This window comes from Cucumis sativus, chromosome 6 (genome assembly GCF_000004075.3).
Source record: "Cucumis sativus cultivar 9930 chromosome 6, Cucumber_9930_V3, whole genome shotgun sequence".
In the NCBI taxonomy this organism is placed as follows: Eukaryota; Viridiplantae; Streptophyta; class Magnoliopsida; order Cucurbitales; family Cucurbitaceae; genus Cucumis; species Cucumis sativus.
Window position 1 is genome coordinate 2,551,955 of NC_026660.2, and position 12,255 is coordinate 2,564,209.

At 29.9% G+C, this 12,255-nt stretch overlaps 1 protein-coding gene across 2 annotated transcripts; it reads left to right on the top strand.

Annotated features, from left to right (window-relative positions):
- The first annotated feature begins 2,195 nt into the window (after positions 1-2,195).
- On the top strand, positions 2,196-4,894 carry LOC101210056 (transcription factor HHO3). Of its 2 annotated transcripts, none has more exons than XM_031886612.1 (5): positions 2,196-2,705; positions 2,781-3,046; positions 3,132-3,417; positions 3,520-3,596; positions 4,398-4,894. In XM_031886612.1, the coding sequence occupies exons 1-5, from the start codon at positions 2,561-2,563 to the stop codon at positions 4,734-4,736; spliced, it is 1,113 nt and encodes a 370-aa protein (XP_031742472.1). In that variant the 5' UTR covers positions 2,196-2,560; the 3' UTR covers positions 4,737-4,894. The 2 variants fall into 2 exon arrangements, with proteins under 2 accessions (XP_031742472.1, XP_011656513.1); XM_011658211.2 differs by having other exon boundaries at positions 2,203-2,705; positions 4,395-4,894.
- The last annotated feature ends 7,361 nt before the right edge of the window (positions 4,895-12,255 follow it).

Sequence of the window (12,255 nt, forward strand, 5' to 3'; positions counted from 1 at the left end):
AGAAATAAAATTTGATGTTATCAAAAAATTCTAAAATAAAAAAATATTATTATAAGAAAAAAAATATTATCTTTTTTTAAAGAAAATAATAAAATATATGTAAAATAAAATTAGGTGGCTACAACGTCGTCCTGTTTGTGCGTCGATATTGCCTCCCCCGACACACTATTACTGACTTACTTCTCAGTGGCACCGTTTATGTTGGGCGAGCCTTTTTCGATGTCGTTTGTTATATATATCGACGTTGTTCTGCATCGGAAGAGCCCCTAATTCTTGTAGTGCATATCAATGGTCCTAAATATCAAATTAGCCAATTTAATTAAACGAGAAGCATCCTAATCAAATTAGTAGGAATTATGCTAAGATAGAAAAAATCTATCGGTTTTTCTAGATCAATAGAACAATGCTCTGTGTTGTCGACCACAAATCATAAGCGTATCTAACCTATTGTTTCTTGGAAGAAAATTCTAAGCTAAATGGTAAAAGTAAAAAAAAAAAAAAAAAATGGAAACTACCTTCCAAGCTTTGAAATTTTTGGTTGGTTTCATGAAACAAGAAATTGAGTATCAAAACAGATCAATAAAGTAAGGTAAATATTGATTTTATAAAATTAAAATTATTTTCTTTCTATTTCTTCCAATTGCTTTTTATTATTTAATAAAAAAGGTTAAATTTTAGCTTGATATGTTGAGAAAAAAAGTAGATATTAAAAGAAGAAACTTAAATGAATAGGAAGATTTACAAATAACAACGAAATGGGTATGAAATTGAGCCAATAATTATGAAAATGGAACATAAGTGCTTTTTATACAATCCTTAGAAATTGAGTTGCTATGTGAGATGGTAGGTTGTTCTTGGAAACCATTTTTATTCTTAAAAAAATATATCAATGACAATATTTAATAAATAATCTAATTATATGCCGCCTAACTTTTTTTTTTTAAAAAAAAACATCTGTAGTTCCATTTTGGGTAAGATTTATTTTTATTCCATTTTAAAATTACATTTCAGCTATAAAAAAATGGGGAAATTATCATTATTATTATTATTATTATTATTGTCCCTTTTAGCGAGAAGAGACTTTTTGAATTCTTTTTTCCCCATTAAGGCATTATGAAAGTGGACATGTAAAAAGGTCTCTATTTGATGTTTGATAAAAAAGAGTCCATTGGTGTTTGAAAATCCTACATATACCCTTCTTTTTCCATATCATATTATAAGCTTTTCAAAATCTACTCAAATTTTTAGTGGAATATTCAGTCATGGATATTGCATCAATTGACTCTAGTCTCTATTACACTTTTCAAATATTGCCCAAGTACAACAATTAATAATATAAAAATGATCTTCTGCCCACACACACACACACACACAATCCTATGGGTAAAACTTTGTAGTTTTTAATAAGTTTTGTTACCGACTTAAATTTATATAAAGTTTAGATAAGTGTAAATATGTTTGTATTTGATGTTAACTATATGTTGTAGACATAGTTGTGAGGTGTTCGGTTTGAATTTTCTATTCTTATCTAAATTTCAAATTCGAGTTTGTACAAACAGACCTCATACGTAGAACTTGAATATTAAATATATTGATTGAAGTTAAGGAGGCGAATGATTTTGGTAGAAAATATAAAAATAATGAAGGAGAGTAAAGAAGAAAATGATGATAAGTTTTGAGAAAGAAGGATAATAAATGAATGAAGCAATTAAAAAATGGAGTTATTTAATTGATATTGTTAAGGGTAAAGAAAGAAATAGGTTGAGAGTTGAGAGAGTGGCTTTGGGAGTGCATGAAAGGTCGCATTAAGGAAAAAGAGGAGAAAGGGCGAAAATGAATGATTGATAGTTGGTGGGGGTGTGCACCACCGTACTGGATGAGAGCCCGAGATTCGTTTATCCTTGTTGGAATCTTGTGGTATATTCTGTGTGAGAAAACTTAATATAAATTTTGTTTTTAAAAAGGACAAAATAATGAAGGAGAGAGGATATTGATTAAGATGAAGGGGTGGGAGAGCGTTACGTCACCGATACTGACAGCACATCAATTCATGACGTCAACGGAATCCAATGGAATATCCACCCTTTTACTTTCTCCAATCCTAATTTATTACTTTTTCATATTATTCCAATTAATTGAATTTTGATTGTAGAAGACTCAAAAAAGGAAAAAAGAAAAAAGAAAAAAGAAGAGAGAAGATAAATAAAAGAAGGGTTGTTGTTGGGTTATTCAAAACCTGAATGAAAGAATATAGATTCGTTACACTACGCGACGGCCCGACCACGATATTTTACTCCCACGGTCTCACCCCCTTCTCTAAATCCCTTCCCATAAATTCTCCGATCAATTTAACATCTCTCTCTCTCTCTCTCTCTCTCCCCCTCCCTCCTCTGCCTTCTCTTTTTTGTTTTTTAGTTTAATTATTATGATGATGGAAAAAGTTGGACACCAAGTTTATTCCTTCCAATGATTCCCTTCTACATCCCTTATTCTCTCTCATCTCCAATCCCCAATTCCCAATCCCTAATTCCATCTCAATAACACATACTCCTACACAATCATGCTTTACTCCGACAAAATGCAACAAATTGCAGCCAAAATGGGTTTCACACTCTCCGATTTCGCCGACACTTTGGAACAAGAACGCCGCAAAGTCCTCATGTTTCAGCGCGAGCTCCCTCTCTGTTTGCACCTTGTTTCCCATGGTGAACATCTCATCCCATCTCTCCCCTTCCTTTTCCACTCTATATTTTCTTTTCTGATTTCGATTTTTTTCGCAGCCATTGATTGTTGTAGGCAGCAGCTATCGGGGACGACTACGGAGAATCGTCAATCCGAGTGTTCTGAGCAGACTTCCAGTGATATGGGTCCGGTTCTTGAGGAATTTATTCCCATTAACAGAAATGGGGTTTCCGATTTTGAAAAAACGGAGAAGAATAACAAAAACCATGACTCTGATTTAAATAATTTGAATTTGGCTCCGTCTGATTGGCTCAGATCTGCTCAGCTTTGGAATCAGACTTCAGATCCTCCTCCCTTGAATCAGGTAAAAAAGGAAGTTCCCCCCTTTCCATGGATTTCAAAATTATTCTCCTCCGATGTTTAGGGGTTTATTTGCTTATGTTCTGCAGGACCTGCCAGAGAACACGCCGGTCGTTGAGGTCAATAGAAATGGCGGCGCTTTCCGGCCGTTTCAGAAGGAGAAAACCGGTGGCGGCGGTGGCGGGGGAGGGGCATCGTCGTCTTCACCTCCGGCTCCGGCTGCGGAAACGAGCTCCACGACGGAAACGGGTTCAGGGGGAAGTAGTCGGCGGGAAGAGAAGGAAGCGCAGAATCAGAGGAAACAGAGACGTTGCTGGTCGCCGGAGCTTCACCGGCGGTTCCTTCATGCGCTTCAGCAGCTCGGAGGGTCCCATGGTAGGGAAGAACGAAGTAATTAAATTTATTATTTTGTATTTCTTTAATTTAATTTAATTTGAAGTTATTGATTATTATTCTGTGAATTGAAATGAAATGCAGTGGCGACGCCGAAGCAAATAAGAGAATTGATGAAGGTGGATGGTCTCACCAACGATGAAGTGAAAAGTCACCTGCAGGTTTGTTCTTCTTCCTTTTTGTTTCAAATTAAGTTATACTGTTTTTTTAAAAGGAAATTGTCTCTTAAAAATGAAATATATATATATATGATTCAAATAAATTTTCAGTAATCAGCGATTTTAATGGGAATTCTTCTCTAAATTACTTTAGATAGAAGATCAAATCATTCTAGAAAGTGTAAAGTAAGATAAAAATAAATAGAATGCTTGGAATGAGTTTTAATTTTAACTTATCATTTATTAAACCAAAAGAAAAATGTCAGTAAAGTATGTTCATGACAGCTAATAAATATTCAACTTTTATTCTATTTATTAGAGGAATTTGAAATCTCTGCTTTTTTATTTTATTATTCGGCTTCCTCTTAACTTTTTCTTCAATCCTAAGTTTTTTTTTTTCTCCCTTTTATCAATTAAAGAATGTGATGCCAAATTTATATTTATAAAAATAATGGGAATAATAATAAAGAATCAGGAAGGTTTTAAAATACAAGTGAACTTATTCATAAACCTAACATTTCATATTTGGTCTCTTATCATTAACTCCATATTTTTGTTCAATAAGCCTATGCCCTAATAGTTTTATCAATTTGAAGTTTGTCGTCATTTGGCATTTTTACTTCAAAATAAAATTGAAAATTTAGAGTTTTGTTCAACATGTTTGCTAACTAAGACACAAAAGTTATTTTTCTTTTCTATATTCAAGAATTATTTTGTGAAAATATATTTCTTATAAATAAGAAAGAATATTGTAAAAGATTATTGGGATGATTCATTCTGTAAAACATTATTTTTGTTCAGAAGTATCGTCTGCACACGAGACGACCAACTCCGACGATCCACAACAACGAGGGCGGCCATGCACCGCAGTTCCTAGTTGTTGGCGGCATATGGGTACCTGCAGCCGAGTACGCCGCTGTGTCCACCACCACTTCATCTGGAGAAGTGGTCAGTGCCGCTACCACCAACGGAATTTATGCACCGGTTGTGGCAGCTGCAGCGCCGCAGCCATTAGTTAGTACAGTTCAAAAGCCCAAGCCCAAGCCCAAGCCCAAGATTATTCCTTCCTCCGCCGTGGAATGTAATTCTCCGACTACATCTTCGTCTACTCATACGTCGTCAGTTTCACCAGCTTCTTCTTGAGCCTCTAAGTTTAGTTGGAATTTTTGTTTCTTTTGGTATACTTTTTGATGTGTGAATGTTGTAAAAGTTTTGCTACAGAACATGCATAGAAATAACTAATAAGATGTAGAACATGCTGAGTTAGTTCATTAAACTTATACTTCGTGTGTTTCCTTTCATCTTTATTCACTTCATTTTCTTTCCATGTGTTAAAAGAAAAAAATAATTTATATATGGAATAAAACAACAAGATGGAATAGTTACAGTAAATATTCCAACCAACGTGATAGAATAATGTATATATGGAAATGTTTGGGGTGAAAGAGAGTTTGAAAAGTAGGAGGTTATGAAGTTTGTAGAGTTGAATTTCGATCTCAAAGAAGTTGGTATATAAGGACTAAAATTGATGATAATTCCTATCATCTTCTTTGAGTATTAAAAGTTTGTAAGGACTAAAATTGGTATATTTTTAGGGGTGAAACACACGAATCTCTTGAACCAAACCAGAAGTAAAGTTTACAACTCTACTTTTTCTTTTACTTTCAAACTTCTTGAATCGAGCGCACTCATACATATTGTAGGAATGGTGATAGATTCTTCTGGTTTATTACTGATAGACTAAGATTTTCAAGTGATAGAATTCTAGTATTGATAAACTTTGATAGATTTTATTATATTTATAATTAAATTTTAAAAAGACAAAAAAACAAAACCTCAATTATCGTTTGGTTGTTTTTCCAAAAACCACAATTACCAAACAATATGTTTTGGTTTTTCGTTTTTTAAATATAGAAACCAAAAAGAAAAAAAACAAAAAAAAAAAATATTATGGAACATGTACTGTTTTGGTTTTTTAAAAACTATAAAAGTGAAAAAAAATTCTCAAAAACAAACAAATAAAATAGTTGTCAAAAGAAAATAAATTTTGAAAACTTTTTTTCCTTCTCAAAGAATTCAATTATTTTAAAATGTAAAAATTATTATAAAAAGTTAGAGAGAAATAATGTTAATTTTCATAAAGAAAAATTAAAAAAACAAAAATGTTTATTCTATTTTCTAAATTTTGTTTTTAAATTTTTGTTTATTAACAATAGCATCCATATATTTGATAACTGGTTTTATTTTCAGTTTTTGAAAAACAAAATGTATTGTTCTGGTTTTTTCTTTTATCAATAATTTTTAATATTTGTATCATAGTCCTTTGGTATTTTATTATATTTGTAACTATTTTCAATAATTTTTTTTAAAATGATATTTGTTAACATTTTTAAATGGACCACAAAATAATAAAACTAATTTTAGGGTTAAAAAGAATAATCTATGGTATGAGAACTTTAACGAATCTGGTTTGACTAGAAACAAAGGGAATCGATCATACCCTTTTGGTATTAAAATAAAAATCATACTCATTTGAGATATTGCATATGACTTTAAAAATTATATTCATTGCATGAGAGAGAAAATGGTTCGTTAATTAATTTATATTATCCTCTATTGACTTCATTGAAGTATTATGTTCCCTTTTTCTTTTATTAATTTAAACTGTCTAAATAAAAAATTGTAATAAATTAAAATTGGATAAACTTTGAATAAAACTATCAACTCCTTATAAACTATGATACTTTTTATGAAAACATTTTCTTATTTGACATTATAATATATGGGATAGTGATTAAACTCCATCTTTCAAATTGATATAGCTTACAAATACTAATTTTTTTAGTACTTCTCTAAGTACATGTTCATATATATTTTTAAATTTAGGAGGAGGTATATCAAATAAAACTTCAAAATAATTATTTTAAATCTGTAATAAATCAACTTTGAGTGATTTGTAGTTCCATTAATATCAGCTCAAAATAATCACTACATAGAAGAAAATTCTACCAATATAGTAAAAAAGTTTATGAAGTAATTCTTTGTAATAAAGTAGAAAAACAGATATATGTTTTAATTAACTATTAACGAAGCTTAATTAAAATCTAAGAAAATTATTGTAATGAAAAACAAGAATTATTGTAAATCAGATCAAACCTCAACTGGCATTGGCATTATTATTCAAAATCCAAAAGAAATGATTGTAAGGGCTGTTTATGGATACAGAAGAACAAGTTATGGCCAATATTATTGGCAATCCGATAAAGTTTAATTTACTCATCATAGAAGTCGTCAAAATCCCTAATATGATTGTCAACAAGCCATCAATTTACTTGGAGGAAAGGAAATTTGGTCTTGGTTTGCAGATTGTTAGATTGAAGATATTAGAAGATTAAATTGTGGATTGTAAATCAAATCCAAACCCTGCCCATGTGGCTTTTTATTTGAAGCCTTTTTCCCCATCGTTAAAAAAGAACTACTACTTGTTTTAAATTGTGTTACTGTTGTGAAGTCAATCCTACTCAACAATTGGTTAGTTAACTCCCACGGACTTAGGGTAAAGATAAAATGCAATGTCGTGCATGCATATCTACTTCTAAGCAGCAAAGATTTAGAGACTTGAAAAATGGTGTTGTTGCATGTGTTGATGTCTCATTCTACATGATGCGTCATTAATCAAGATCATTGCATGCAAAATGCTCGGTAAACATCTATTCATCATGTACTTCTAAAACCTCGTTGTGTACAAGTTTTCTTACAGTTTGCTCAAGTCAAAACAATAGGTATTCTTGGATGATCCAAGGTCAAACATATGTAATTGATATTAAAGCTTAGTTCTAGAGTCTACTTATACATCAAACGGTATAAAAGAACAATTATACAATATGGAAGGGTGTAAGTTTAATCTATATCTACTCACATACACTGAAGAACACTTTAAAGATAATTAAATGAAGGTGGTTGTGAGAAAGATGTGTAAGAATGAACTAAATTGTATTAAAAAAGGGGTGAAGGAATGTCTAGTGCTACTAGGTAAGTGAGGTAGATGAAAACTTTGATGCGATATGACTTACTTAACTTGCTTATGATTAAGGTAATCTCCTCTCGGAGTCTTTAAACGCCACACTTGGTCTCCTTTTAGAATCCTAATGACTAAGTTCAGTTAAACAAAATATATCTAGAAGAATTTACTTATAGGAGTTATAAAGTTTCACATTTAGGAGCAACAACCTTTCGGCGCCTAATGCCCACACTTGTTCTCTTGTCGGGGCACAAATGATGGAAGTTATCTCGCTAAGGTGGAGTTTGTCTCCAAACTCCTCCTTGCACGCTAAGAATTATAAGGAAAGCTTCTTATAAAAAAATCTATCATAAATCATAAACTACAAATAACACAAGGACAAATGAATAGTAGCTAGACACATGATGGATTGAAAAATATATAAATATACATTATATTAAAGAATGTAGGTCTTCGACCACTGTACAATATGAACACATACAATGTAAAGAAGTACAAAAAAAAAATGGAAAAAATAGAGATGACATTACAAGTTAAAGGAAGATGGGGTATAGGATCTTCTTCATTTAGAGTACAAACTTTCACTCTATAGGCTATTGGAGAAAATGAAGAAGTACTTTACAGACGATGGAAAGGCTATTCTTTGCCACCAACTCTCTAGGACTCTACCCACCTCTTTAGGCATACAGATGGGGGTCCATTCAGACGTCACTCTCTCTTGGTAAGGATGAAGTTCCTTTTTATAAGCAGGTTTAGGTGGAACATCTAGTCCTCTGAGCATGCCAGCGTCGAAAGTTGACTCTGTTGTCAAGTCACATCAACTCCATCTACCACTTTTGTATTTTAACGAACCTCTTCTCGCGTTCTGATGTGGTCTTCTCATCTAATCTTCATGCGAGATTTCTTTTGTTCTTTAGCACGCGTATAGACACTAAAAAGGGGTAAAGCAGGCATAACGCTTATATAAAGTGTATTTCTAAATATTTATGAATTTATAACATAAATGACGTGTTTTGTACACTTCTTATGGAATTTGGTTCTATTATTCTATCTAAAAGGCCATAATACCTTATATTTCTACAAATTATCAATGACATGATTATGTATCGATCGTGTATTATAGCATATTAGATATACATATTTCTTGTAGATTAAAATAATCTTTAAAAAATAGTGTCAACTAACATTTAAAACTTTTAACCTCAAAATAACCTCAGTTCATGCTTGTATAGTTGCAATATTTTATTTGATAAAAAGTATATATTAAAAGAAAGAGGCCAGAAAAATGATATTTAGGGTTTCAAAAGCTACAAATAGTCAAATAATATTATTTTTATATTAAATTTTAAATGGGTGTCATTCATGTTTGTAAATAGTGTGGTATCTTTTTTCGTCTAATTCTTCTTTCCTCTATTTCTCTTAATTTAGTTAATTTAATATGAGAAATCCAAAGTCATCTCTATTTCTTCAATGAGTAAAATCTTATTTTAAGAGGATCATTTTATACCACATAATATGTCATGAGCATGGTATTATTGAATGCCTATATATGCATATACTTTTTTGGCAAAGGGCATTAGACTTTTTAGGTCTTTGCAATAATCCCACTAAAGTTTGTCACCCTTCCAAAGGCCAATCCCAACAATATTTATTAATTAAATTTTCAACCTGCCCTTTTCTTTTTTTGTGGGTTTCTGCATCATATTTGAGCATACATTTTTCCAAAGTGCCAAAATAATAGGAAGAAATTTTAGGTTTTTACATTTGTAGAAAACAACTAGTTGATATTCTAATCCATCCATAAATCTCATTAGTTAACGTATATGATACATGGGTTTACCGATTAATACATCTGTTCATTAATCAAGGATTTCAAATCATCCCTTCTCTACCACTTTAATTAATATAATTAGATCTACTTAGCTTTTTTTTTATTCATCTCGAAAGCAGTTCTTTAAATGTATTATTTAGTCATATTATTGATATGAGACAAATTAATAAAAATATTAATCAAATAGTTGATAATATGGTAATTAGCATAGTGAAAAAAAATTGAATCTAAAACGTTTTCTTTTCAGTTATTATAATCTTCAAAGTTTTAATTAATAAAATTAAATGATAATTGGGGTAGTTGTTCTTATTTGGTTATACATATATTTACACGATAAAAAAAATCATATTTGTGGTATTGTAATATAGAAGATATATATATATATTCAATTCTATGAAACTCTACGGTATTTAGATAATTAAGTTAGATTCAATTTGACATTATTTAATATAAATAATTTAATAATTTAGATATGAACAATGCCGATCAAATTTGAGCAACATACAACGGATAGTTATAACTTTATTATCGAAACTTTGTTGTATTAGATAAAATAAAATGATGAGAAAGTAGTTTTAAACCATGAGAGTATGTGTGCAGATCGACATTATTTATGAGAATGACATAAAAAATTAAATGTGATAACATTGAAGATATGTTTAGAGAAAGTAAAACAATATGATATTTTCCAAAAAATATATTAAATGTGTTAGTACTGTAAGGGATCTTCTCAGAATATTCCAATCTTAATTTCGATTATATTAGGTGGATAGAGAAATGAAAGACATAATATTGAGGTTTATCCCTTAGGAAAGGGGCCAATTAAAAGGTCTTTTTTCTTTTTTCTTTCTTTGAAAGCATATCCCTTAGAAGAAGACTTGTTAGGAAAAGAATAATAAATAAGAAAAGAAAACTTAATGTCTTAGAATCTTTCATTGTCAAAGATACCAATTGTCCAATTGGATCTAATGGTCTAAAATAAGTATATTTTATTTTAGAAAAATAGAAGAAAGGAAAAGAAGAGATTGACTTATTAATTAATAATGGTTGGAGAGAGTGGGAAAATAATGGTCCCTTGAGAGAGTGAGAAGGCAATTAGGGGAAATGGCTCTTTTTGTTAATGAATTCTATTTGATGTCTTCTTTTGGGTTGATTTAATGATGGAAGATGTGTCCAAATTTGAGTAATTAAAAAACCATTGAAATATAATTTGATTGGCATTATTATCAGAACGTGCATAGGAAGACAACAACTTATTTTAATATTTTTATCAAACATGTTCGAATCAATTTAATGTTTAAAATTATTGTATGCCTAAACCTGTTTCATTCTAATTAAACAAAAGTTTGGATATATATTTTGCTGGTTAAGTAGCCTAATTAGAATGGTTTGTTTTGAATACATTTCAAACTATTTAATTTCAAACGTAAGTTATTAGAAAAAAATTGAAGAAGTCGATAACCCCTACTTAAAATATCTAAGAAAATTGTCGTAGTTTTTTTAACAATATCATATAGTAAATATAACACGTTATTTTAGAATTTTGTAAATATGACAATTCTATCTTTTTAAAATATTATTCATCTTAAATTCATTATTATTCTCAAACTATCATTCAATAATTTATTCCTTCTCTCTTCCTTTAAGATTCTAATCACCCTTTCTTATACGGAAAAAACAATTTGTTCTTGTTGTCTTAATTTTGATTTTAGGATATCAATCATACATTAATTGCAACATGAAATATAATGGTTGTTGATCGGAATAGTTTAATTTCGTTTGTAATTTTTGTGTACTTTTTTCGATGTGTATTTTGAGTTGAATCTGATTTCGAATTATGTTTTTTTTTTTTTACATTGATTTTATTTTATAAACATTATTTTTTTTTTTTTGCAAAGGTATTGTATTAAATGTTGGGTGGGGTTTGAACTGGGGACCTTTTGTCCACAGGAATATATATGTGCCACTTTTCTTCTTACCTTTCAAATAAGGTTCAAGATGTGCTATTTTCTTTTTACACAAGGTAAAATAAATTTAGAAACGTTTTTCTTTTTAGCATTTTTAAAAATATCAAAATAAATTAAAATATTTACAAGTTATAGTAATTTTTTTTATTCTATCAATGATAGAAAGGGATAGATTTCTACCAATAGTTATCAATATCAATAATAGAAGGATATCAATGTCTATCAAATGTTTGTTATTGATAGAATTTGAAATTTTTCTATAACTTGTAAATATTTTGTTAAATTTTCTATTTTTGACCATTTTTCTATTTTTTTTTAAATTTTTTAGAAAATTATTATAAATGAAAAAATTGCTAAAAAATATTTATAAAATATAACAAAATTTTATATTCTACCAATGATAGACACAGATAAATACTAATAGAAACTGAAAGAAGTTCATCCATATTTATCAGCATCAATCATAGATAAAATACGAAATTTTAATATATTTTGTAAATATTTTTGTTCATTTTGTAATATTTGGAAATTGCTTGAAAATTTTAACTAGCTTATATATAACTTGTGATTAATGGTGTTGGATGTAGGTGGTTATGTTGCTTGTTATGTTTCTCTAAAAAAGGTATATTATGTTGTAATTAATTTTGTTAGAGCCAAAAGTTACGGTGAACATATAACTCAACTGATATATATACGTGTTATGAACTAATTTGTATGTTATGAACTATGAGAGGGTTGCAGCAGAAGCCCACCCTGCTGTACATGTACTATAAAAAAAAATCTAAACTTTTAGGTTTTCTCTATATGGATGGTGGTTGAGATGTTTGTTTTAGGTTTCCATTC

Coding starts and splice junctions, on each gene's coding strand:
- LOC101210056 (XM_011658211.2), top strand. CDS start 2,561: ATGCTTTACTCCGACAAAATGCAACAAATTGCAGCCAAAATGGGTTTC. Junction 3,418..3,519: donor GCAGCTCGGAGGGTCCCATG/GTAGGGAAGAAC, acceptor AATGAAATGCAG/TGGCGACGCCGAAGCAAATA. Junction 3,597..4,394: donor AAGTGAAAAGTCACCTGCAG/GTTTGTTCTTCT, acceptor ATTTTTGTTCAG/AAGTATCGTCTGCACACGAG.